This window comes from Plectrocnemia conspersa, unplaced genomic scaffold (genome assembly GCF_051122295.1).
Source record: "Plectrocnemia conspersa isolate PC_06_02 unplaced genomic scaffold, ASM5112229v1 ptg000004l, whole genome shotgun sequence".
Taxonomy (NCBI): Eukaryota; Metazoa; Arthropoda; class Insecta; order Trichoptera; family Polycentropodidae; genus Plectrocnemia; species Plectrocnemia conspersa.
In genome coordinates this window covers 15,910,343-15,937,519 of record NW_028277168.1, presented here as the reverse complement: position 1 = coordinate 15,937,519, position 27,177 = coordinate 15,910,343, and the positions used below count along the sequence as shown (strand labels likewise).

The 27,177-nt window shown below is 32.0% G+C and overlaps 2 protein-coding genes across 2 annotated transcripts in view; one reads left to right on the top strand and one right to left on the bottom strand.

Moving 5' to 3' along the window:
* Window positions 1-18,434, top strand: part of LOC148236035 (1-phosphatidylinositol 4,5-bisphosphate phosphodiesterase epsilon-1-like) — an 88,554-nt gene extending 70,120 nt beyond the window's left edge. The window contains exons 8-36 of the mRNA XM_088184566.1: window positions 43-889; window positions 1,022-1,206; window positions 3,202-3,427; window positions 3,487-3,640; window positions 5,412-5,538; window positions 5,614-5,820; window positions 6,638-6,791; window positions 6,872-7,000; window positions 7,094-7,209; window positions 11,273-11,425; window positions 11,496-11,618; window positions 11,681-11,814; window positions 12,275-12,495; window positions 12,557-12,684; window positions 12,745-12,928; window positions 12,987-13,211; window positions 13,284-13,465; window positions 13,526-13,650; window positions 13,713-14,032; window positions 14,131-14,291; window positions 14,354-14,545; window positions 14,609-14,834; window positions 14,912-15,208; window positions 15,267-15,454; window positions 15,513-15,813; window positions 15,886-16,015; window positions 16,080-16,158; window positions 16,990-17,044; window positions 17,113-18,434. Coding sequence (XP_088040692.1) covers window positions 43-889; window positions 1,022-1,206; window positions 3,202-3,427; window positions 3,487-3,640; window positions 5,412-5,538; window positions 5,614-5,820; window positions 6,638-6,791; window positions 6,872-7,000; window positions 7,094-7,209; window positions 11,273-11,425; window positions 11,496-11,618; window positions 11,681-11,814; window positions 12,275-12,495; window positions 12,557-12,684; window positions 12,745-12,928; window positions 12,987-13,211; window positions 13,284-13,465; window positions 13,526-13,650; window positions 13,713-14,032; window positions 14,131-14,291; window positions 14,354-14,545; window positions 14,609-14,834; window positions 14,912-15,208; window positions 15,267-15,454; window positions 15,513-15,813; window positions 15,886-16,015; window positions 16,080-16,158; window positions 16,990-17,044; window positions 17,113-17,322 — 5,779 coding nt within the window. The 3' untranslated portion in view covers window positions 17,323-18,434. The remainder of the gene's footprint in view (window positions 1-42; window positions 890-1,021; window positions 1,207-3,201; window positions 3,428-3,486; window positions 3,641-5,411; window positions 5,539-5,613; window positions 5,821-6,637; window positions 6,792-6,871; window positions 7,001-7,093; window positions 7,210-11,272; window positions 11,426-11,495; window positions 11,619-11,680; window positions 11,815-12,274; window positions 12,496-12,556; window positions 12,685-12,744; window positions 12,929-12,986; window positions 13,212-13,283; window positions 13,466-13,525; window positions 13,651-13,712; window positions 14,033-14,130; window positions 14,292-14,353; window positions 14,546-14,608; window positions 14,835-14,911; window positions 15,209-15,266; window positions 15,455-15,512; window positions 15,814-15,885; window positions 16,016-16,079; window positions 16,159-16,989; window positions 17,045-17,112) is intronic.
* Window positions 18,435-20,540: 2,106 nt separating this feature from the next.
* On the bottom strand, window positions 20,541-26,360 carry nompB (intraflagellar transport protein 88-like protein nompB). Its single transcript, XM_088184567.1, has 18 exons — window positions 26,091-26,360; window positions 25,825-26,024; window positions 25,202-25,436; window positions 24,336-24,595; window positions 24,162-24,271; window positions 23,972-24,093; window positions 23,635-23,774; window positions 23,368-23,566; window positions 22,779-22,971; window positions 21,932-22,079; window positions 21,753-21,864; window positions 21,550-21,675; window positions 21,385-21,493; window positions 21,213-21,326; window positions 21,064-21,147; window positions 20,928-21,001; window positions 20,802-20,852; window positions 20,541-20,739 (listed from the first exon to the last, which is right to left on the bottom strand). The coding sequence occupies exons 1-18, from the start codon at window positions 26,268-26,270 to the stop codon at window positions 20,677-20,679; spliced, it is 2,520 nt and encodes an 839-aa protein (XP_088040693.1). The 5' UTR covers window positions 26,271-26,360; the 3' UTR covers window positions 20,541-20,676.
* Window positions 26,361-27,177: the final 817 nt, after the last annotated feature.

Genomic DNA, 27,177 nt, shown 5'->3' with positions numbered 1-27,177 from the left:
CATACTTTGTTTTTATATATAACATGTATAATGTGATTTTAGAGGGTCGTCGAATAAAGACAAAGGCATAGGTAAAAGTCCGCAGAGCAGCTCTAAATGTAATTCTAGAAATCAATCGATAAAAAAGGAAACGAAAGACATAGTCGAGGCTAAATCGACCGAAGACATAGCGTCAAAAGACAAACACAGTTCAAATTTAAGTAGCGGTAGGGGTTCAAAATCGAATTCTCTGAAGAGACCCTCGCTAGCCGATATATCACTGCCGCGAAACATAACGTCTAAGAAAGAGCAAAATAAAAGTAGCTCCGTAAAGAAGGATCCTAGGACGACTTGCCCAGATAATACAGAGCCACTCCCGCGACCGTCTTCCGTAGATAACCAACGTACAAATATTTACACGCCATCGAAATGCGACGAAGCTGTTCATAGAGAATCCAGAGTTCCTTCCATAGATAGCCAAGTGTCCGTATTGAGCACTTCGTCGTCGAGGAGCGAATGCACAAAAAAAGACAATTTGGACGGCAATGCCGCTTCAAAGGAATCGACTAAATGGGGCACGAGGCTGTCTTCTTTGGAGAGCCAAGCTTCATTGACGGCTTGCTCGTCTATGTCATCAAGAGGCGACGATTTAGATCAAGCGTCTTCCGCAGAAAGTCACTCTTTATACAAAATTTCCAGCGAGGAATCTTCCAAAAAGGACGCGTACAGCTCCTGCACCACCGTCAAAAAAGACACATCGACAAATTCAATGGAGACGCAAACTAGTCAAATATCTTCTAGTTCAAGAGGCGAATCGTTGAAGCGAAGAATTGGCGCAGAAAACTTGCAAGGTGGTACCTACGTAGCCGGTGGTAGTTCAGCCACATCTCCTCAGCCTTGTAGGCAAGTGGTAAGAGGTTTGTGTAGCCTTTCTATTGATAATCGTTTTATTTTTTCGAAAGGCAACTAATCAAATTAAACGATAGGTTAATCAAAAAATAAATTATGTATTGTCGTGTTAATTATTTTCCGTCGCTTTCAGTACATAGCCTCGTTTGAAGGATGCGAATCGTCAGGCACGTGGAGAACGGTAGGTCCCGAGGGCATGTTGAATTTAGAAAAGGTCTATAGAACGCAGGCCGTGATGGACCATATAGCATCGTTTCATCAACACCATCATACTTTAGCGAGGCAGCAAAATACACCCGGATTTGGAGAATACCTAAGGTACACACAGGGCTTGTACAAACTCTGTATTACGTAATAATTTATGACCTATTTCGGAAGGTAATGACCAATTTAAACTTGTCTATAAATCAGCTTTTATAATTTAATTAAATAGAGCCTAAGAATATAATTTAACAACGAAATTAAAAATCAGTATTATAAACTTTTTTATCAACTAATTTACTTAATTCTGATTCACTGATATAAAAATCAAAAAATAAAAGAGCAATGATCTTTTTTTATTTTTTTAAAGTAAAGGTAAAGATTTTTTTATTATTATTATTATTCGTATATAATATTGTTATAGTATTATTTTTTTATATTTATATAAGAATTTTCAATTTAAATTTATTTATTTTAATAATTATGATTGATATTTATTATATTATGATATTTTATGATTGAACTTGATTTTTCTATTAAAATTTTAATTTTTCACTAGTGTAAATTATCAAAATCCATCATTGAAATTACGAATTTTTTGATTTGATAGGTTCATTTTTCCCTGTTCTTAACACAGATTTTTTTTTCATTAGATATATAATGAGTAAAAGTTCATCTTAAACATTTTTCTGTGTTATCTTCAGTGACAATTTAATTCTTAAATTTTCTTTAAAAGCATCTATAACATATATATTTTAGATCCAAAAGAAAGGACATTTTTGTACTGAATAACTTTGACGGTCAGTTGTGACTTACTGGTTATTCGGTTCGCATGTCTTTCTCTCGATAGTGTTTGGATTATCATCTGGAAAGTGCGTTACGAACATAACAACAACAAAAAACACCCCAAGTTTTAATGGAAAATTTCGTTCCGAGTAAGGTGTTTTTACTCACTTGTATGTTGTATGAATTTCACAAAAAAAATCGGCAACTACAGCAACCAACAGCATTTGTGCCATCTATGGTTAAGTTTTACTGGTTCATCAATTTAAAAAATGGCTTAAAAGATTTAAATCTGATTTTCTTTTTATCAAAGACAAGCCCAGAAGTAAGACACCAATAATCATCGATGATACATAGCTGCAGAAATTAAAGCCAATACAGAGATATCGATTCAGGTGTTAAAAAATAAGACAGAATATTCACGGTCTATCAAATAAGCTTAAAAAATATTTAAAAGGCGTAGAAACAAGGCGTGTATGTTCCACATGCACTAAGCGACGAGAACAAGGCGACGCGCTTGCCGCATACTCCGAGAATCACATTTTTCAATATTGTTTTTAGACCATTTTCTATTTTTATTTTGTCAAAATGATTGCTTATTATGGTTATCGTAACAAAGATAAACAGCAAATTTACGAAATCAAAATTATTTTATCAATTGAAAATAATTTTTTTTTAAATTTAAAAAAAAATCTAAGGTGGTTAATCGAAAATAAAAGTGTAAATAACAACTAGATTCGATTTAGGATTTATGTAAGATCTAAGCCATTGATTTCCAATAGATATTGATTTACTTGAACTACTGATTTACTTCTAAATATTTACAATATAATATTAAAAAACTTTTAATAAATTGTTTCATAATAACATTTTTATATATTTTATTTATTTCTACCTCTTGTTTTTTATTTTTTATATGATCTTACTATTTAAGTTATCATCATTATTCGATGATTTGTCCAATGATACTCTTATATATATTATAAAAAATTGCTCAACATATATTGATAAATTTATTTACATTCTTGTGAAGTTTTCAAATATTTTAACATATTGTACGAAAATCAACACTAAGCCTTCACTGAATCTTTACAAAATATTCTGTTTATTTTCTTACATTTGCCATTGTTAAATTCTACATACAGGATATAATTTGTCGTTGTCAACAAAAACAGAACGCGTTCATCTTTGAGACTCGCATTTCCGAAACAACAAAGCAAAGCACGCTCGGAAATGATCTCTCTCCCGGTCGCTTATCAAGATTTAAATCGGTCATTACTTCCTTTTCAAGCCAAGGAAAAACGTTAATATGTTATATCATTATTTTAGAATAACATCTTCCAGCATAACTTATCCCGTATTTTCATTCAACTCGCACGACGAATCCGAAAGTTTTAAAGGCGCATATATGCAACAAAGTTTGCAACCAAACGAAGAGGACGAATCCTTGTATGAAGTAGAATCGTCTCCCGCATACAATCCCGTGCAGCCTGTATCGCAAGACCACGGAGTTTCCATGTTTCCCATGAAGAAGAAAAACCATCACATAATACAGGTACCGTGTCGGGTAAATATGTTTATCTTGCATTATGTTGAGCGTGAAAATTATTTCAGATAATGCAACATGGATGTTGCGGCGTCTTGTGCGAAAGCGATTACGCCGGAAGCAGCAGACATACATTAGCATATCTTAAGATGGAAAGATCTTGTTCACTTTTGGTGTGGTGCAAACCGTCATGGAGACAGCCAAAAAGCGGTTCAAATACAAGTTATTGGATTTATAATACGGGGGCTCTTTGAAAAGTTCTTGGATTTGAGTATAATTAAAAACGAACCCTTGTTTTCGATTATTTTGTATTTTTACAAAATCTTATCAAAGAATTTTTCTTTGCCAGCACAACTTTAATTTATATAACATTTAAGTAAGTTAGCAAACTAAGAACGAATATTCTAAGAATTTTGAAAATATTTCTACAACATTTTAATCTGAGATAAACACCCTCTTTAAATAAAAGTTTAAAGCAAGCTTACAATTGAACGATCTTTTTTAGTAACCGTTTTATTAAATATTTGAACACTTTAAAGTATTTATAAAATCTATTAATCATTATTTCCTTATCTAAACATTTTTTTTCATTCGTTTAAGTTATTAGTGTCAACATATGACTTTCCATTCCTATCATAATTTTAAATGTAGCTCTTATTTGTATTTTATTATAGAACTATAATATTATTTTTAGCTAATATCTATTCTTTTTAGTAAAATATTTTTACGTTTAGAATGAGATATAAGTCACTTGGGTTTATACTTAGGGGACAAATAAGTAATTAAAAACGAAGATGAAAAGATTATTTTATATACGATGCTAGCAAAATGCGCAGTAACGTCGTCATATTATTTTCTATTCCATTTTCATATTTAATAATTTTGAAAAAGTATGTCGGCATTGTAAATGTATGTGCATAATGTGATGTTGCGAATAAGCACATTGACACATGCATTATTTTACTACGGAAAAAATGTTATTTTTTTATCACGCCAAAAAATTGTGTTGTTCTATAGACAAACTAGTATTTAATGCTTCAGATTTTAATGCCAAAGGGATGACTTTGCAGCTAAAATAGACGCCGAAAAGATGACAATAGTTTATTTCATAAATTACCACATATAGATTCTACTAACAGGCTATGGAGTTCAAATATCAGGTTTCAGAAGTCGGACACTCTTCCCTGACGTGTCAAGTTGTATTATTGTCGGCTGTTTCGTTATAGTTGCTGGGATATGTCCGCCGGACACCAGGACAGATTTGACTGAGCTTCGCCACACACGCAAAGTGTCTAAACTCGGACATCGGTATTTTTTACACGTTCATTTAAAACGGTGGTCTGATGTCTCTTTCAAAAACGCAAAAACTTGTCATAAAGTAATTTATCATTCTCATCAAAATCTTATTTTAGACCGATAGCGGTAACTTTGGCGCAAATTAATAAAGGCGAGCGAGCATAAATTCACCTAAGGGAGAAATTTTAACAAAAAATATTGTTAACCATTAGGTGCGAGTGCTTGGATCTGCCTAAGCGTATCCATTCCGTTCTTTTTGAGTACAGACAGCGGACAGACAAATCTGTGTCTTTTCTCACCAAACACGATCGGATTTGTCCGCCAGGCACCCGCGACGCACAGATCCGTCGGATATGCCCGCGCGTGTATGGACAGTTATCGTCATATGTTATCGCAATGCTCATTGGACGATCTGCTAATGTCTCTCACCCTTCAGAGACCAAGTGTCACTTTTATAATGCTAGTTTGAGACAGTTCTGGCGAACCAGAGATGAGGATGTTTATGAGCCAATTGCATCGCTTCTTGGACACACCCAAAAAAATTTTTTACGCTTTATAATATAAACACTCTAGCGATTGTTTAAAACCCTACAAATTAAATGCATGTATATTGTAACGATTCTAATAACTTTTCAAACTATCCTAGTATTTCATTAAATAAAACAACCCTTAAAATCAATTTAAAATTAATTTACAGGCGATTATACGACTGATGCTAACACGATAGATGTGAATCTCGCGTGTAATCCAGAAGATTTAGTACCATTAAAATATACGTCTAATTTAGTATACGAGGCCGACACAGGGATTGTTGCCGAGGAAGGGTGAGCTTATTATACGATGCGTATTATCTTTTATTATAATGAGGTGTTTTTATATGGTTATGTGCATACGGCTAGGTATCTGGATCTTCATAACGTAAAAGATATAATGGTAGGCGGAAGACATTTAGAAGTGAAAGAAGTACAAGAATTAGCCTCGGCAGCGAAGCGCTATGGTTTGGAGATACAAGGAAATGACGATTTGAACATCATAACCATAGTGCATGGCAACAATTTAAGTGATAACAGAACAGTTTATTTGATGATGCCTACACACTCTTTTAGGTATTTTTTTATCTTTGTGTGCATGAATTTTTTTTGTCAAAACATAAAATTGCGAAAAATTAGCATATTGAGTAATTTAATTAAAAATGCCAAATAAGTAATTCAGCATTTACTGTTTTAGAAACAAGTAGTACATTCGAACCATTAATACTAAATTACTCAACGCATGTGTTCCACCTTTATGTATCTACGTTTGACGGTTTTTGGCACGTGACACACTTTTTATAATGCCTACGTAGTTTGTAGAAAATAAAAGTGAGAAACGTTTTTTTCCTTCGAGAACTACCTTCATTTAGAGCCTATATAAAATATAGTGACAGTTTTTAAATTAAATATTTGTTATTCATGTATTTTATAATATTAGTGAATATTAAAAGGAGCAGTAAGAAATTTTATAATTTTACCTTTAAAAACTGTAGAAAATTGTCGCATAAACTGATGCAGACAACGTGGCTTAGTACTAAATTAAAACATCCTATGCCGTTATAGATAATAAATAGCATGAAGCACAATTAACAGATTAAGAAAAATATATTGAATGAACTAATCACTACTTTTTAGTAATCAAATATTTAGTGCAATCCTTTTAAAAAATATTAAAAGACATATACGTTCTCACTTCATCTTTAACCGATTCGTCCCAAAGTTTGAACTTACGGATAGATAAAGACAAATTAATATTTTAGCATACTACAGTAAAAAAAATATATTTTGATCAAATTATCCATCACAGACAAATCTACTTTGATATTTTTTATGTGATGTCGAAATAATTGGTGTAATGAATCTGAAACATATTATGGTTATGATTTTTAAGAGTATGGTGGATCGGCCTTCACATGGCCATCCGCGGATTAATGCTACAGGCGAGATTAACAGATCGAAGTTTAACTTGGTTAAGAAGTAAATATCTTAAGCTCTATTACGAAGATGGATGTTGTTGCGAGCCATTGGCGGCCGACGCTGTCAGAGTAAGTTACGTTTTGTATATATAATTTGATGAATTTATAATTAGATAATTTGCACATTGTTAAAAAAAAAAAATAAACAGGCGTTCGGTGGCAGGGATTGGTCTCTGGCAGGACTCGTTGGGCCTGGCCCTAACGCTCCTAGGGGTGGATCGGACGGGGAAAACACAATGGCGACGTCGTTCAAGAATACCTCTTATATGAAATTTAAGGTATTTATATTAACAATATCGAGGCACAACGATTTGATTAAATTTTATGTAACGGAACGATGTACAATAAACTTTTTTTTTATATTAATTTAGAAAAATAAATCTACATCAGAACTGAAAACTTACTCTCCAAGAATGTCATCAGCTGGTTGTTCATCGGGAGCGAGAAGTGAAGACGAATCCCATCACAGTTCACCAGCTAAACACAGGTGACTATTTTTTAAATATTGTTTAGTGCTTGTTCTACACTAAATTATGTATTTGCAATCTAACCATCGCAACTTCATTGCAACGTCATAACAGTCTATATAATATATCTAATATTTACACGCATATTCCATACCAATACATACGAATGCAATCCAATCAAAATAAATCGAAACATCCGCGGTTGATAGTATTATACATCAATTAACAAAGTTTTTCAACCTGAAATTCTGTATATTATTCCAAAATTTAAAAGTAAAAACGTTATGGTATATGTAGATAAATTAGATAATACAGTAATCAAAGAACTTCTAAAAAATATCATCCATTAAATTACGAACATGTTTACGGGTGTTTGTTATTTTGATATTTCCTCACCATTTGGAAAACCAATGATTCACAGATTAAGAAACTAGGGGGAAAATCTACAATTCGGATAAATTATTGCTGTATTAGTTTATTGCAGTCATTAAGTTAAATATTAAAAAAAAAATATATTGCGCTTAAAAAAATCTCTGAAGAATAAAATCATGAACGAATAAATATGTTTTTTCATTCCTAATATTTCGTGTAAATTGAAAGTGGATGCAATAGTTATAAACCAGTTTCTTATAATTTTATAATATGTACATTTAAATGCTTCTATAATTTTTTTGTATAAACGATTTATAAAAAATATCTATTTATAATATAATATAATTTGCACTCACCAAATTTTTCGGCGTCCATTTTCTGCATACAACTGTCACGAACACATTTATTTTCATAAAAAAAAACACTTATAAACTACACTATATTCTTATTAATATTTATTTTTATTATTATTTATATAAAAAAAATATTGATTCGTATAAAAACATTCGTCAATATGAAAAGGAATTTCACTACTTCTGCAAATGTATGCTGTATCTTTCTTATTCCACGTGACATTTTCTTCTCACATATTTTTCCCCACTTTTTATTTGTATTGGCTGATGATTTTTCAGCATATCCCAAAGCCTTTTTGGTGGACCGGCAGCACGGCTAGATGTGGTAGAATCCGATGAAATGTCTTCAGAATCGATAGGTTGCACTGAATTCTGCATCCATCCATTAACCTTACTAAAAATAAAATCTCTTAATTTAATTTTGCTGTCGCGATTTATATTTTGATAGAAACGGAACGAATTAAACAATGCGCATCGAAATAAATAAAAAAACAACCATTTTTGTTTATTCAATTGTTTTTCAAAATATTAGCTTATTAGGTATTGATCGTCCATTATACATTGAGATATTGTAAGACCGGTCGTTCTGGGTTTTTTCCCGTCTCTATTATCTGGCTGATAAGAAAAGTAAATATCATTCTGAAATCTCTTTTCTTATATGTTTTCCAAATTTGGACAAGCGTTTTACCTTTTCTGGTATGTTTCATCTGTAGGAGCCATAATTTTAATTATTTGATATTTATTCTAACCTTAAATAATATAATTATGACAAGCTGGTAATAAAGTTCTAACCGAGATTTGATTTTTATTCTGACCCAAAATTTATTTAAAATCATTTAATTTAATTCCGCTAATATTTCTTGCAGCGCAGTGAGTTTTTCATAGCTTAAATTTTAATGGTTTTTCCGCTGGTGTGAAAAGGTTTCCGACCTCCAATATTAAATCAATACGCGATTTGATTATACTCCTTTGAGTAGCTCATTATATAATTCAAATCTTCAAAGCAGCTCCAAGGCTCATGAATTTTAATATCACTGATATTATAAAACGTAACTAATTTATTACTCGTCGACATTATTAAAAAAAATATAATTTATAGTTGTGTTATTATTACGTTAATTATGTCTCACCTCATTTACAATTTAGCAATTCTAATAAAAATGTGTTATTAAAATCATATTTACTGTTAATATAATGTTTTTAATGCAAAATTATACTATAATTTAATTTTTTGGAAAATCAAGTTTTTTTAATCATTATTGTAGCAATAATTATTAATGATTACATGAGTTTTTAAATGTTTCATGAAGAAAATCTCCTATATATCGTACCCGATCGAGTGCTTGCATATCACAAAAATATCGAATAGTACCATATATGTATATACCTGTAGATACATATTTAAATTTCACATACAGGGTAATCTAAAAAATAACTATTTATAAAATGCTGATGTTACTGTGAATGTAATAAAATATATGAGAATATTATCGTAAGGTTCAGTTCAAGCTCATCCCATAAAAGTATGATTTAAAAAGGTCTAAAAATGATATTTCTTTTATGTTTATGTATATTTTTTGTAGGATAAATTCTTAAATTGTTACAGGTACTTTTATAGAACGACTGCACATAATATTCAGGGCAAGTGAGGGCATTTGTCCCCCATTGTATTTGGCCAGAAAAATACATGCCATTTATTGAAATACTATTAATTTTAATGAAATCAAAAAATTAAAAAAACAACTTTTGCCACCTCCCCCCTGTAAAAATCTAAAATGATGTCCTTGGTTCTAAACAATAACTTCTCGGGTTATCCCTCAAAGAAAATATAAAAAAAAAACAATCTCGAATCTACGCGGAAAATATTTTTAAAATGTCATTTCAGTGAAATCATATCAGAATACATTTTCATCGGTAGACATATATTACCAGTGGAAACATATTTATCTGGCATGTGCTAAGTGAAATTTTATGATTTCAACTTTTCCACACAAAGTAATATATACATTTACATACTTATAATTATTTATTTTCATGCGATGATGTTACAGTGAATGTGTATTTTTCGGTAAAGTTATATTTTCACGAGTAGGTATAGAATAGCATTCTGCTTTAGCTTCTGTTAATTTTTTGTATGATGGAAGAATGTTACAGTTTTTTCATCAAGAACATTTTTTAATAGCTGGTAATTATCTCTAGATATATTTATAGTTTTCAAAATATCTAGGGCTTCTCTTTTGGATAAAAATTGTACATCTTGTTTATGATCTTCAAGTTGAATTAATAATCTTTTTATTGATTCAGAAGACAAATATTTTATTTTTTCAATAATATTAGCTTGTGTTGTTTCACCAATAGATCTCTTACCTTGCATATTTAAAAATCTAATTTGATCGACTCCAGAATGTCGAATCAATTGTGTGGCTTTTCTTTTATTTATTACTTCGGAAAATTCTGCATAATCTTTACAAGGTCTACCTCTTTTAATTCCAGATTCTGTTGACATGTCTGAAGATCTTTTTGTATTTTCGAAGTCTACTACGAACTCCGTATTAAAGCATTCTTGATTATTGTTAATGAAACGACCGTTTTTATTGATGCAGTAGCCCATTTTGTCGTGAACTGAGGCAAATGTGTTTTTTATATTTTTTCTGTCATGATAAAATGCTCGTTTAGAAAAGTTTCTGCAGTTGAGATGTGTTTTCCGTGTTCAATAAAAGCCACACTAAGGTCAAAAACATTGATCTTCACAACAGCCATGATATTTCAGGTTAAATTAATTATTAGATGCGGAAAAACCTTCATCGTAGTACTGTAGCACTTATATGTAATGAACTAATCATTAATTCTTGAAATTCTTAATATGAATGCTAGATAACCATTTTCAATGTGACGGCACAATTTTATTTCATTTGACGTGGATTCTAAATAGGGATTCTAATAGTCATTTGGGGGGGGAGGAGGTATGGGCATTTGCCTCCCTCCTTGAGTTTGGCCAGAAAATGCATGTCATTCAATAAAATACTATGAGTCTTAATGAAATTATACATATTAAGAAAACGATCACTGACTGGCCAATTTTGCCTCCATATACTAATAGAAAAGGAAATGCATATTATTTTTATATAGCGTTATTAGTTGATGTTATATCAGCAAATAAAATAATTGTTGGATCAAGGAGATATAAATACGAAACATGTCTTGTTCTAAAGCTATCCATAGTTGCATTTGCCTACGAATCCAATACTAGTATAACTTTGCTTGGGCACGTTTTTGTCATAAATTTCCCATTTCGCGTATGTTTTATTTATGCGATACCGCACACATGTCGCCCAGTGACACCATTTTAATATTTCAGAAGTTCATATTCAGCGAGCAGCGTTTTGCTATACAAACAACCGCAAAACAGACACAGCTCCCTAACGACGGCTGCCATTATGTCTTCCCCATCAAATTCTCGCAGCAAGTTCGACGCTGGAAGATCTTCAGACGAGTCCACCTCGAGACCATAGTAATTTGTTACATAATTATCTACGCATATTATTATCTAATACATTGTTTGTATAATTACTTCGTTTCAGTTTGAAAAGGCTCGAGTCGAGCGAGAGATTGTGGCAAAGCATGAAACATCTCAGGTCGTGCTCAATAGGATACGACACCCAATTGGATTTCAAGGACTTCATTTATCTATTCAAATCGTTCAGGTACATTAGAATATATAGTGATCATATAATATTGATATTTATTTATCTACGTCTTTTTATAGTGTATTAATGAGAAAAGATCTTCGAGACTTGTTCGATCAACTAGCAATGGCGCGCTATAGCAAACAACCACTATGTCCAGAAAAGAGCCATAGTTCGCCAGAGCTATTCAGAATGAGGGGCATGTTGAAAAGCGGTATAGACTTTTTTTAATTAACAAACTATAAAATAGTTGCACAATTAATATTATTTATTTTTAATGAATCGGTCCTAATATTTAATTGGTTAAATCATTTTTTAAGATTATGAAATTTTACATCAGTAATTGCGATGTAATAAAACTTCTGTATTTTAAGGGCTTATTAAACGTGGCTTGCGAAATAATTTCTACCCTTCTAATAGGACAAGAGAGAAAAAAAATTCTCTTAACTTTTCTTCAAGTAAAGTATAAAAAATATTGTATCAGGAAATATCAAAAATTCACCACTGCCATTTTTTTTCTAAACGACAAAATATAACCACTCCTGGTCTATTTCAAGTTATATCAAATCATTTTTTATTATTTTTCTAAAGTAAGCTAAAGCCAAGCTTAAATAAAAAAAACGTACGTTTTATTAACGATGCAATCATTTAATATTATTATTATTATATGACAGGTCTATTGACTCGAAATGGTTCTCTGGACTTAAATTATAACATAGACAAAACAGAGCAGAAAAAAGTATTTGATCATATAGCAGCCACTAGCATCTTAGAAAATGGATCCAATATAAAAAAGCAAGAAGATTTAGTAATCACGATGGCTACTTTAAGAAAATTTTCTGAAACGAGACAAATGGAACACAAGACAGACGAAGATCTGAAAATGATAGTCCAGGTAAATATTATTGGAAAAATTTAATTTTATTGAAATAAAACCTGTTATGATTGAACGACAGAGACACGAACCAGATCCTGCTTTGAGATTGGAGCATTGTCTGTCCTTTGAAGGATTCGCTCGTTATCTGATGGATAAAGACAATTATGCTTTCGTGCCGGAGAAAACGAGACACAGCAGTGAACCAAAGTATTTGGATTTTTTTATTTATAAAATAAGATATAGTATTAATATGTTTCGCTTTTACAGATCAGCATTATCGCCTTATTTTCAAAAAGAAAATCAAAATTCAATAACGACGTCTTCTTATCAAAGCTTGAAGAATCAAGGAATGGATGGACCATTGAGTCAGTATTACATAGCTTCAAGTCACAATACTTACTTGACTGGTCATCAACTGAAAGGAGAATCTTCTGTTGAACTTTATAGTCAGGTATATTAAAGTGTCTTGACATATTTTTATATAAAAATATCTTAACACATTATTATAGGTATTGCTGACTGGATGTCGATGCGTAGAATTAGACTGTTGGGATGGCGAAGACGGTAGTCCTGTAATCTACCACGGTCATACTTTAACTACAAAAATTCCATTTAGAAGAGTAGTGGATGCAATAGCTAGAAGTGCTTTTGTAGCTTCTCCCTATCCACTTCTATTGAGCATTGAAAACCATTGCAGTTTACCACAGCAAGTTGTAATGGCAAATACTTTTCAGGTATTATATCTGTCACTAAGCCTAATATATTAATATGACTTATTGTATATAATAAAAACATAATCATTTCAGACAGTTTTTGGTGATAAACTAGTGACTCAATTCTTATTCGACGCCGACAATCTGGAAGAACCAAAGTTGCCTACACCAGAGCAACTCAAATATAGAGTGTTGATCAAAAACAAAAAGTTAGGCGTTGATGAGATTCATTTTTCACATAGTGGCCCAAATATTACAACTCAGACGACATCCAAGTAAGTATGAATAATACATAGGTAATAATATATATTATTAATAATTAATATCATTCATAGAAACGGTAGTAAAACTGGAGATGCAGCCCGTAATAGTTCTATAATATCAGCACAGAGTGGATGTTCATCCGTATCGGAGTATTTATCTGATGAAGATTATGACGACGACGATGACGATTTAGATGGTAAGATCATTAATTGATAGCTGTGTATTAAATAAATATACTGAAATCAATTATTTCAACAGAAAAAGAGCTACATAACATATTGAGTAGTATGGAAGAAAAAGCCGGAAGACCGTCGTTGTCATTGTATCAAAGCTTAAAAAAAGGAGAAGCGGATCATGATTTAAAACCAAACCTTACTTCTTCCGTTCCAAGGAAGAGGAGCAATCAAATAGCGAGGGAGCTCAGCGATATGGTTACTTATGTACAGGCAATCAAATTTAGGGGCTTAAATCCAAATTTGGGTCCTACTGCATCAAGTCAATCACCAGGAAAGTCTGTTCTTCATCAACCGTCCATATCTAACTTTGATGGATCGGAGACTATTGAAACTACAGTTTCGGTAAGCTATTAACATTTCATTAGTCAGTTTCGATCAAGAATAAATCCTTTAAAATAATGTAAAAATTGGAAAGCTTATTTAATTATGGAATATTACAGACTCAAATAAATAGAAGAAGTGGTGCTGTTCGCAATATAAGACATCCTTGCTATCAGTGTTGCACACTCGGAGAACCACTGGCTAAAAAGATATGCAGAAAACATCCTTTGGCTGTTATGGCTCATACTCAAACGCAACTAATGAGGACATATCCTGCAGGGTACATTTATTAACATAATTATATTTCAGAGCAAATGCTGATTGATGTTCAATTGATTTTAGATTAAGGATAGATTCGTCTAATTTTGATCCAGTACAATTTTGGGCTTGCGGCATACAAATGGTTGCTTTGAATTATCAGACAGAAGATATGGCAATGGCTATGAATACTGCCATGTTTGAGCAAAATGGATCAGTTGGATATGTTAGAAAGCCAAATATCATGTGGGATCCTAATCATATCATGTTTAGAAGGTAATTGTTGATAAATTTCATCATATTATCATTTAACTATTTTTAAATATATTGTATATCTAGATTCAATCCTTTGGAAAAAGAATTTGAAGGCATCCACAGTTGGAAATTGACTCTGAGTATAATATCAGGTCAATATGTAGGCGGAGACTCTAGTTATGGAATACCACACGATCCGATTGTTGAAATAGAAATTAACGGCATTCAAGCAGATTGCTGTAAACGAAAGACGATCGCTGTAAAGAAAAATTCGCTGAATCCTATTTGGAATGAGACGTTTAGCTTTAGGGTAATTAGTAATTGAACATACATATATTTAAATATCTGTTTTCATATTCATGTTTTTTTTTGTAATTTACTTTATAGATTCAATTCCTAGATTTAGCATTTCTCAAATTCACAGTCTATGATTCAGATACAAATTTTATGTTATCTCAACGAGTCGTACCTCTTAAGTGTTTGAGACCTGGATATCGGCACGTTAGATTGAGAACGCCGTCAAATAAACCATTAAGTATGGCATCATTGTTTATTTTCTCACGCGCTGAACAAGAAGGTCTTGGTACCAATAGAAGACCAGCTCACTTCTTAACAGTTCATGGAGTCACTCATAGTGAACCTTATTCTATATTGAAAGTGACTGAAGAAACAACAGCCGAAGAAGTAAGTGTATAATTATTTAAAATTAATAGCTCTTTATTGATGTTATAAATAATTTTAGGTGGTAGCTAGATGTTTGAGATTAGCTGGAGCTGGAGCGATGGGTGGACATGCCGTTCTTGTAGACGCTGGTGCAACAGGAGGTCCACGTGTTTTAGCACCGAACGAAAAACCTTTAAGTGCTAGTAAATTAATGCTTAAACGGCTCGGTGATGATCCAACAAGCAGAGCTTGGTTAACGACGATAACGTAAGTTTTATAAAATATGTTTAGCATACTACATACTGATATTGCATATAACATTTAGCAAAGCACCGTTGAAGGATGATCAAGAACAAAGTATAATTGAAGGCGAAGAGCATATTGATGAGCAGGGAAATGGAGGATTTTTGGTGTGCGTTCATGACGTATCTCCAGATATACCATATGCCATTTTAAGAGTACCAGCAGCTGCCACAGCTGGCACAGTTCTTAAACAAGCGTTATCAAAAGGACGTAGTAAAGCAGATCCTAATAATTTTGTTTTGGAAGAGCATTTAGATTGGGGAGTTAGAGGCGGTGGATTCAGAAGAACGTTGGCGGACGATGAAGAGTTATATACTGTTCAAGTAATGATCTTTTACATTGTCATTACACTTGTATTGTATTATAAATTAAGTGCAATATTAATATTTACATAGGCTAATTGGAAAACCATTGGAAGGTTTGTCATAAGAGAAAAGAGCATCACTGGACAAGGAACGGCAAAGCATAGACTGGCCATTGCTAAAATAGGACGCGGATTTAGTCTGACTAGAGGTGTTTTATCAAGTTAGTTAATGAAAAACATATGTTACTTAGAAAAATGTTGTTAATTACTTCTGTATCATTTCAGATACAGGAAATTCATATATTGTAGGAACTGGAAAAAAACCTATACATACTGCACATAGTGATCCAACATCCACTACCAGGTAACATTCAATACTTGCTATACATATTTATACAGAGTAAAGTGAAACACAATTAAACCATTTAATCTCATACTTCAATATTCAAAATATTACCTTAACTCTCTTATTATAAATTTACTTAGATTTATGTATATTTATATATAAAGTAAAATTAGTGTAATAAACTTTCTTTAAACCAATACAAAAAATATACACTTTGTTAGGCAATATGTTCATGTTCAACTTTTCTTGAAAGTAATGATTTTCTAGCGCTCTTTTTCTTTATTTTATCAGGTCGTTTTAATATTCTTAAAGGATAAAACTATTTTTAAAAAGTGAAAACAAAATTTTTGTATATTTTTTATTGCTCAGTACAGATGACTTTACACTAAACCAGGTGCGTACGCTGAGATACTTTTCCTTTCGCTCGCTCGCTTGTTAGGTGACGAGAGTGAGTGAGAAATAAAGGCGTGCGGAAATACACGCCCTTATCTCTCACTCACTCTCGTCACCTAACACGCGAGCGAGCGAAAGGAAAAGTATCTCACCGTACGCACCTGCAATTGACTCGGATCTAATATCTGAGTTTGGCATTGAAAAAAGCTTTTTTAATAATCGGTAACTGCAGTCAACTATGAAAAGTAGTTTAATTTTGTCAAATATCATAGCACGCACTAAAAACATTTTTTTTCAAAAGTAAGTTCTATCCTCATAGTTTATATTCGCTCAAACTGACAATTACTTAATTGTGACATCACATCTACAGTGCCATAATTACATATATTATTAATGGCACACTTTTACCACATTCTACTTTAAAATATATTTTTTTATAAATATTTCATATCACAGAAGAAGAGTATCGGCAATGGGAAGTATGTTCGGAAAATTTGGAACAAAAAGAGAGGTAAACCTGAACCTAAATTAAAATTTTTTTATTAAATCATTCCATTTATACAATAGTTATTATTTTAGGTTCATTCAGAAGGTGAATATTACAGTGGTGATGATGACTATTTGCCGTCGTCGCTATTGGCAGAACAATCCAATGAAAACAGCCAACGTTCAACAGGATACGGTGGTGCCAATTCAGCGGATCAAAAAGCATCAGAAGATTTATTCGTAGCGGCTGTGGCAAGATTAAAAAAGGCATCAGTAAGAAAATTGAGGCAGTGGAAATCATGAGTTTGGCATTTTCTGACCGAAGGTTACCATGGCTTGAATTCAGGATTTTGGACCTGGGAAGGCCGTTTTAAATATGGTACTCGAAGGTCAGAAAAAAACGACACCTACGAAAATTTATCGAGCAAAGTTTCATCGATGGAAATCATAGAGTCTATGTGGGATTTTCTTAAAAATGGTTCTAAAGATAGCGAAAGTAACAAGACTTGTAAAAAGAGTTTTGAAATGGAAAACATTGAACTAATTAATTATACCCAAAACGCTGACAAAAATGACGATGAAGATATTATAGTGTGTACAGACGATGCAGATAATGACAGTAATAATATTGCTAATGCCAACAATGTTAGAAGTACAAGTCAAATCGCCAAAGACTTTTTAAAGATTTTGCATGACTCTATCACATTTAAATATGGCAAGAACAATCTTGATGATAAAAACTCATTTTCTATGGACGATAACAGTGAAATAAATAGAATTATATCAGAACACATTAAAAACACACAAAATAGGCCATCGCAAGAAGAAGAAAAGTTACTGAATAGCAAATTGATTGGCATATTTGAGATGATACTGAATCGTGTCAAAAGCTCAAAGTCTGAACTCAGTAATAAAGTAAGGAGAAAAAGTAGTTGTTTTTGGTCGGAACAAAGCCCATCAGAATTTGATAGTAGAGAAGAAACATTCGAAACGTCTCCCAGAGAAGATACAAAAACTGAAACATACGTTGATTTCTTAAAAAATACAGATCCCTATAAAGAATCTAAAACTCCTGAACCAAAAAGTCCGAGTATAAAAGTGAATAGAAAATTATTTAGAAAAAGGTCTTCAGAAGGAGAAGATAAAAATTCAATATTGGAATATTTATTTAGTGTTGGCGGTGAAAGAAAAAGATCAGATGGAAGTGCCAAATTTTTTAGGAAAAAACGACAAAGTATGGAAGAAACATCAACCGATAAATGTAAAATTGACGATATAACAGTTAAAACTGACGAAGGCGTCACAGGTGAAACAAAAAACGATGATAAGGAATTCTCAGCTATTCTGAGCAAATTTGTAAAAGACTCATCAGAACTATGTTTCATCGATGAAAGTCCTGATTTAACAAAAGAAAAGGAAAATTTAGTCGATTTTATGTTGAAATGCATGGATAATTATGAAAACAACACTAGCAACTTTTCAAGAAAGAGTAGTAAGTATAGAGAGATTAGCGATTCTAAGAATAATATGCTAGTCGACACAGAAATAGCAATAGCAAAACCTGACGATTTTCAATTAAGTCCCGATAGAGAATGTGATGCATCAAAAATAAAGTCACAAGAGAGATACAAAGAAATAGGAACTTATTGTGATATTGTAAACGTTTCTAGCTTTGAAGGTACGTCTACAAATTCAACAGTATCGCCGATTGAAGAACTACGAAGCGAAAGACTAATTACACCTCAGCAATTGCAAGAACTTCGGAAATGTGCCGAAATATTATTCAAAGAAGTAAACCGCGATTTGGCTAGACTAGCCGGGGTGACTGAAATCTACTATGATAGAACTGTTTCTTCCGAAGTCAAGGAAGACAAAAAGGAAGATCAATCATTAAAAGATAAATCTAAACTAAATGAATCCAATGATACTTGTGTTGAAAAGGCGGAAGAAAGTCTCGAAAGCAATAATAAAAATAGTGGTGATAGTGATAAAGTTACACTTGAATATGTCTCCGTTGCTCTAGAAACTAGTTTTGATTACGATGCCCCTCTTGAATATGATGAAAACGACAGTGTGGAAATTGTAACGATGGCTCAAATAGAAAATGTACATAATTATTACTATAAAGTAGAACTTGAGATGATCAATGAAAGTTTTGAAAACGAAGAAACAGAATCGCTGTAAATTTTTAATAGCAATTTTATATTAAATTCACAAAATACTAAACAAACACTTAAACCCTTTACTAATCTTCAAAGTCAAAACGTATATTGTCCTAATATAAAGTCAATCTAGAGCTTCCAAATATAATAATGTGTAAGTGGTTCTACTATCAAATTTTTACAATGTATCAATACATATTTATAGTCTTTCATTAATGATAACTTTTTTCTATTTGAATTATCATGCAATACATATACGTATGTTTAATTATTATATATTATATATTCTCAGAATAAAACATATCACAAAAGTTATTTTTATCAAAGATAAAAACATGTATAAATATATGTAACATAATTGTTCTAGTCAAAATAATATTAATAAAACTTTATATCTATCTATGATTAGCAAAATTCATAACCTGTAATCCCAAAATATTCTCTTCATGTTCTGGTGCTTTTGTGACTGTCTGTGCCTATTGCAGCAATTTAGTTATTTGTTATGATTGTTAAACATAAACGTTGCTATTATATATTATAGTTTATTGAGTTGGCTCATTTATAATAATATAAATATAATTTATTCTATTACATCTGTTATATAATAAAGTATGTTATTTATAAATAAAACTAAAATGTGCCAATGGTGGAATTATTTAAGCATAGGCTTTGGAACAAATTGATTATTAAGATTTATCATGTACTTTATACTACTATATCAATTCTTACATACATACATATTGAATAAAAAAACCCTCTTACCAGGCCTATTAAATTTCCGCCATTGTTATATGCTATGAGCATAAAAAAATATTTTGTGTATATTGATTAAATAAAGCATAAAATGAGACAACAAAAAAGTAAGTAGGGGGACCAAGGTAATAATTTTTTGTATTATATTACAACATATTATATTTATACCTTGTTTTGTTGTTGCTAATTTTTAATTTTATTATTGTATGAAATCGAGAAAAATATATAAGTGTATCAGTTTTCTATCTATGCGTTTCATTAAACCTGAAAGTTAAGGACAATAAAACTTGGATAAAAAAATTACATAACTTAACAAGACATATCAAACTCGTTACAAAACAAAAATAGACAAGATGTAAAAATGTTTTATATAATAAATAAAAAAACATTATTTAATCATATGTAAATATTTTTTCATTATTGTCTATAAAAATAAAAAGATTTAAATATTGAAAATTAAAAACTAAAACTAATTTTATATACTTTTATATTTACCATGAATACATTGCGATAGCTACACCACAATTGAAAGCGGATTTTAAAAAGGTAGAGATTATAACCCTACGGTATTATTAGTTTAAATAAGTGTTTTAAATAGAAGCCATATTGGGATAAAAACAATTTTTTTTATTTAATGTACATTAAATAAAATTATAAGCGCTTAACAAAAAACAATATTCGCAAATTATTATTTTGCCTGAGGCGCTGAACATTCAAGGGCCAGCACTTCTTAATAAGTATTTCATTCTGGCGGTAATGGTAATTCTTCATCTTCTTCAGATGCCTTCTTACCAGAATTTGTCATCTGAATAAAGAAAAGTATTATAAAAAAACAATATTTTAAAATTAATTAAAATAATATGATACCATTCTTCTTAATGATCTTCCAGAAGTAGCTGAAGGCGGTGGTGGAGAGCTCTATTGTGGAAAAAATATATAATACATAAAAAAACAGCTTAAATTTATTAAAAACTTTATAATAACCATACGCACGTAGGATGATGCCATATTTGGACCACCATTCCATTGTCCAGATAATCTGCTTAATGATGACTGATTACCTTTAACTAAAACCAAAACACAATATATATATTTATATAAAATTCAAACTTTGTTACATAAAACATACATTGAGCTGGACCACTCGCAGCAGTGCCTGGAGGTGAAAAGCTTCCTCTGGAAGATCCGCCGCTTCCGATTGTCATTGGAGAACCTATAAAACCATAATTAAACACTTATTTTAAAGAAACAGTTTTTAAATAAATTAATATTATTTACCAGAACTATGATTTGATACATTATGTTGGCGTTGTACTCTCTGTAATTCGGCTGTCCATTTTTCAGTTTCTCTCAATCCCTGATCACCACACAACTTCACAATTAATTTCAGACCTAAATTATATATTTTTTAATTTACATATAGAGATTTATATAACGAATAAGAATTTACATTCTATATTATCTGGAAAACGATCTCTTAGAATCTTGTATGTACTGAGAGCCTCGTGATAGCGACCTGCAGCTCTTAAACAAGCGCCTTCTTCCAAACCCCAATGCACCTATAACACATTATTTAATACATGTATAATTCATACATACAATATCTAAAACTCACATTTCCAGGCGATAGAGCAGCTGCTCTTTTATAGTACTGTAAAGCTTTAATAGGATCTCCCGATGATCTTGCATGAGATCCTAACCACCCTAGCACTTCAGGGTTTCCTGGAAATATTGCATCTGCCTGCGTACAATAATCAATATTAGAATAAATCAATCTGATTCATAAATAAATGTAGTATAGATAAAAATGATTCTAACGTCCATATAGCATTGTTGAGCCATAGCTATATCACCAGATTCTTCGTACATACGAGCCATTTCTACCAATACGCTAGGATCGCTGGGTATATCTGCCAAAACTTGATGGTACCTAAATTTATAAATGTTTCTTAACAAAATAATATATCGATTGTAAAATATTTTTCACAGTTAAATACCAGTGAGCAGCTGAATCCATTTGCCCAGCAGCTCGAGCACATGCTGCAAGCCTTATTCGTGCACAAGGGTCTCCGGGAGTAGCTCGTATCGCTCTTTCATAAGAATTTATTGCTTCTGTTCGTTCTCCAAGCTTTTCACAAGTCAATCCTTTATATAAAATAATTTTAGATTAATAAAGTAGATATGTATTAAAATATTTGTGGACACATAAATCATAAATGTCTATGTTTAATTGTAGCATTTATATTTTTATATGAAACTAACTTCAATTTACATATCCTATTTTTATCAAACTAAAATTAAAAACAATTCAGATAACAACCAGTTATTCAAGCAACCAAACTCTAAAGTAATTGTCAATCATTTGGCTAAATTTCTGATCTCTGTCAGGAGCTTCATTTTAGCTTTTTCAGGGGAGGAAAGGAAGTTATTTAATCTTCTTCCATGAGGGGGGGGGGCAAAAGTTGGCCAGTCAATGGTCGTTTTTTTTATTATTTAGATTTAATTGTAATTCATAGTATTTTATTAAATGGCATGCATTTTTCTGCTCAAATACAAGGGAAAGCAAATGCCCTCATCTTCCTCCCTCCCCCCCTTCAAATGACGTCCTTGGTCTCTAACTAGTTATTTCTATTTGCCTGAGTTTGATATAACGTCTTTTTAAAGCACATTTGCATTTGAAGTAAAATTTTCAAAAGAAAATGTGTAATAGTAGATCTATATATCTGCATATACTATAATACAAAGAATTTATTAAAAATGTACCAGACTAATATTGATATTACTTTAATTATCTTTGAGTCAAATTGTTTAACTATAGACGATACTAAATCTATAATTATTTACCAAGATTATAAGCAGGGTCGCGAGCTGACGGAGCAGCTGAACACGCTTCTCGTAACAATGTGCGAGCACCTCTCCATCTTTGTGCACGACCTTCACACAAAGCTCTAGTTACCAATGCTGCAGCATCTGGACCCCCAGCTCCACCAGAACAAGCTTGCTCAGACAGTTCTCCTGCTGATGTTACATCACCTTCCTATTTTATAAATAAAATACATTGATTAATAATTGATTAACACTATAATGATACTTCTATTTATTTTGATGACATGCCAATGTTAGGGCATAAACGACTATCTACTGTTTTTGCTTTCCGATATACCATCAATACAGCAATTCAGACCATATACAACAATATAACATTTAGATATAGAGTAATTAAAAATACAAAATTACATTGTTATTTACTCACCTGCTTAATATTTTACGTGTCATCTTAACTAAACATCAAGATATTTCTACACTTTTTCAAGTATTTTATATCTAGATTAAAGGTCTTTTGCACTTTCTATAGGAATGTCCATCTCCGCTAATGGGTCCCATCTCATTGAGTACAAATCTAAAACTATGAGCATTGCCGACAAAGACTTACCACAAAAGAAATAAACGCTAAGTTAGCATGAGCCAATGCACGTAATACACGATCGGGACGAGCAGCAAGTCGACGGAGAGCTTGCCGAGCAGGCGCAGCACGGCCTGCCTTAAGAGCGGCATGAGCCCCAGCAGCCTCTAACGTTCCTGCTAATAATGCACAAGGAGATCCACGCAATGCTTCAGCACACCATTCAACGCTAAAATATGAATACGATTAGTTCAATTCCATAGTAGTTGAGTTTTGTTCTAACAATGGAAAATTCACCCATTTGGATCATTTAAAGATATTGCATGAGCGGCACGTAGCACACAGCGTGCTGCAATTGCTCGTTGTTGTTGCACCCAAGTACTCAATTTGTCGCCACGAATCACATCAGCGAACACCATACTTTCAGTATCAGCATCCTATTAAAATAAACATGTATAATATTACATTAATTATTATTAAAATATTAACATTATTCCAGTTACAAAATTAACTGTATTTTTTATATAAAAGTTATAAATCAACAAACAGATATTTATTTCTCATATAAAACAAATAGTACATATTAAATACATATTGTTTCATTAATGAGTACTATGCTAAATAATAATATAACCTCAGGCACAATTAGTTTTTCTTCAAACTCCTCTTCCATTTCAACTTCAATTAAAGCCTGAAAAGCAGCTTTAGCGCCTTCAATATCAGAGAGCGCCACTTGGCAAAGAACGAGATGTAAACCTAATGAAATCACATCGTTTAATATCAAACTTTATTATGTATCTCTATAAAAATTATATATTACATACCAGTTCTAAAATCGGGCCCTTCATGCATCATATGTTGAAAGTTTGTAACGGCATCTCTAAATTTACCCATTCTTATCAACAACAATCCAATATTATGCATGATTTTTAACCTAAATATATAGACAGTTATAGAAATAGTTATAAATTATAATAGATCATAAATACAAATCTTACTTCAAATCTTTTTCAGAGGATGGCGTCCTATCTAGAGCCATACGATACAATTTTAAGGCACGTCTATGTTCTCCATGTGCAAAATGAATGTTTGCTGCGTTCAATCTAGGGCATGCCATAGCCCGTCCTGGTAGCAAGCTATTGTTACTGCCTGTCCCTATTCCACTACCAGCTCCACCGCGTGTTAAGGCAGCCAAGGCCTGTAAAGCTTCGCCTCCTAAGCCAGCTCGCTCATAAGCGCATGATAAATTTAGAATTACCTATAAAAATAATTTTTTTAATACATTTAGCATTATTGAAACATATCAATCGAAAAATATTTTATCCAAACGTGGCATACAATATAAGCTAGTGCTATACGTCTACAGAATAAGGCGTCAAATTTCATAGAATAGTTGTTTGAGTAACCAATTCTGACCTACATATGAATGCATTTGACTGCATTCCAATCCCGTATGCACACACACAACATCAGCCTTCTCGGCAGCTAGTATAGTATTGTGCCTCTCTCAAACTCTATGTAATGTTAAACCTAAATAAATATCGACAAGATGTGCCATTACCAGCATTGGGGTGCTATTTAACAGAGAATTATTTTGAGAGATATGTGCATTTAAATAAATACTTTGTTCTATTAAACGAATTATTTGTGCATTCATGTAAGGTAAATCTTTGAATTTTTTCTTTGGAAAAGAATTCGTTGCAGAAAGTTATTCATAAGGTGTTCACTGTTTCGACCAATGCTTGCTCACACCTAATCTGTCCAACAAGAATGCACAAACAATTTATTTTATGGAACAGCTATTTTATAAATTGCTCATTTAAATTATACTCTAAAAAAATTAACAATAACGAATTATTCTTACAGAGAATGTTATATCGAGATTATGAGAATCACTGACTCCTGCATTGTCTTGCAATTTAATCAACTGTCGTTCTAAAGCAGAAGCTTCTTGCGCTTTAGAAAGCGATTTAGCTGGATCACATTCTATATTGTTAGTTCCCTTGACAACATCAGGATCGGGAGATATTCTCAAAGCACTTGACTCTTCGACTAGCGCCATGATCTTTGCCTCCATTTGTTTTACATTTTCATCAATGCTTAAAAATAAAACATGATTTTTAGTAACACAAAAATGTTTATAACTTAATACAAGCCAAATAAAAACATTAAATATTCCTAAATTAAGTAAAAGTACAACACATTTGTAACATCTATCTTTGTTTGCTTTTAATATGAATCCTCGAAAAATTTAAGTCTAAAGGTGTCAATAGATGTTTTATGTCCCTGGGGACTTTGTCTGTTAGTGCAGCGGATATAAAAATTCAGTTTCTCAACTGATTTGCCTAACCCAATCGTCATGGAAAATCTGTTACAAAACTCTCACTGCTTTCAAACATCCTTCTACACTCTTTGAAATGACTTGCGTGCTTTTAAACATGCTTTAATTTTAAGTATTCCGTTTGATTCACAATCTAATTAACATACTTATCTTCTTTGAGCTGTTGAAGAGGAGGCGCTACAGATTTGTTCTGAGGTGAAGAACTATAACCAACAGCTCTTACAGCCGTCATCGGTCTAGCTGCGTTAGCCTGTGCAGCAGTTCCTAATCTACCAGTCACCAAACGACCCGTTACCGGAGGACCTCCAGTACCTAAGCGAATAACATCAATTCCCTGATGGTAACCCTTTAAAATAAAAATATAGTATAATGTTACATTGTATAACTATTGTGTAATCAAATACAAAATTACCCCAGTTCCCAATCTAGTAGGTCCTTTCCTTCCTATAGCAGTTGTGCGTAATACTTCTTGAAGCATTTCATCTTGTTGTAACATTCTGGTATCCAAAGCAGCCGGGACATTGTCGAAGCCGGTGTAGATATCATCGTCGTCATCATGATCCAAAGATTTATTGATGCTTTTAAAAACCATTTTTTATTGATGAAATTGTATGATCTTTCGTGTTATAGCAAGCAACGTCATATGCTTAACTGTTTGTATATAATATTTTAAGTACTATTGTTTCCATGGTAACTAAAACGTACACATCATAATCTTTTTCCATTTCATAATAATTGATTTAATATCGTATATTTATGATTCTTTAATTTAAGGATTTCAGTGAATATAAATATTAGGAATGGATATGAATAAAAAATAATATTTGTAATTGATGTCGCCGTCGTCATCACGATTTTATTGCTTTTGACATGAATTTTTAACTTTTGATAAGTGAAAATTGTTTTTGCACCCTCCTATTAACCAAAATTCAGTTTGAATACACTTTGACCAATACTCTCATATCAGAAGTCCGTAGTAATATCACTAAGGATAGCTATCATATTTTTAAAACATAGTGTAATATCGAAGTGCAGATAAGCTATGAAGCAATATGCGAGTATGTACTTTTTCCGTTTATTTCCGCTGAAAGTTGAGTTGGCTTAGATTTGGTTAATTCGTGTAGGTTAGGTTTGGGTTTGAACTACAAATATATGGTTCGCAACCGTAAAAATTGAGTTTCATATACATTTTAGAGCAGCATATAATTTCACTAGCGCCTATCAGTTAAATTAAATTTTCACTAAATATCTACTGGTTAAAAATTATTTGGACTTCACAAGTGAAAATATATCTTTACCGAAAAATACACATTTACTGTAACATATATTGCATGTAAATAAATATTGTTGAGTATGAAAAAGTTGAAATCATATAATTTTACTAGCAACTGCCAGACAAATTATATTTTCACTGGTAAAAATATATATCTACCGGTATTAATGCTTTCCAATATGATTTCACTGAAATGACATATTTTAAAAAATACTTTCGGAATTGA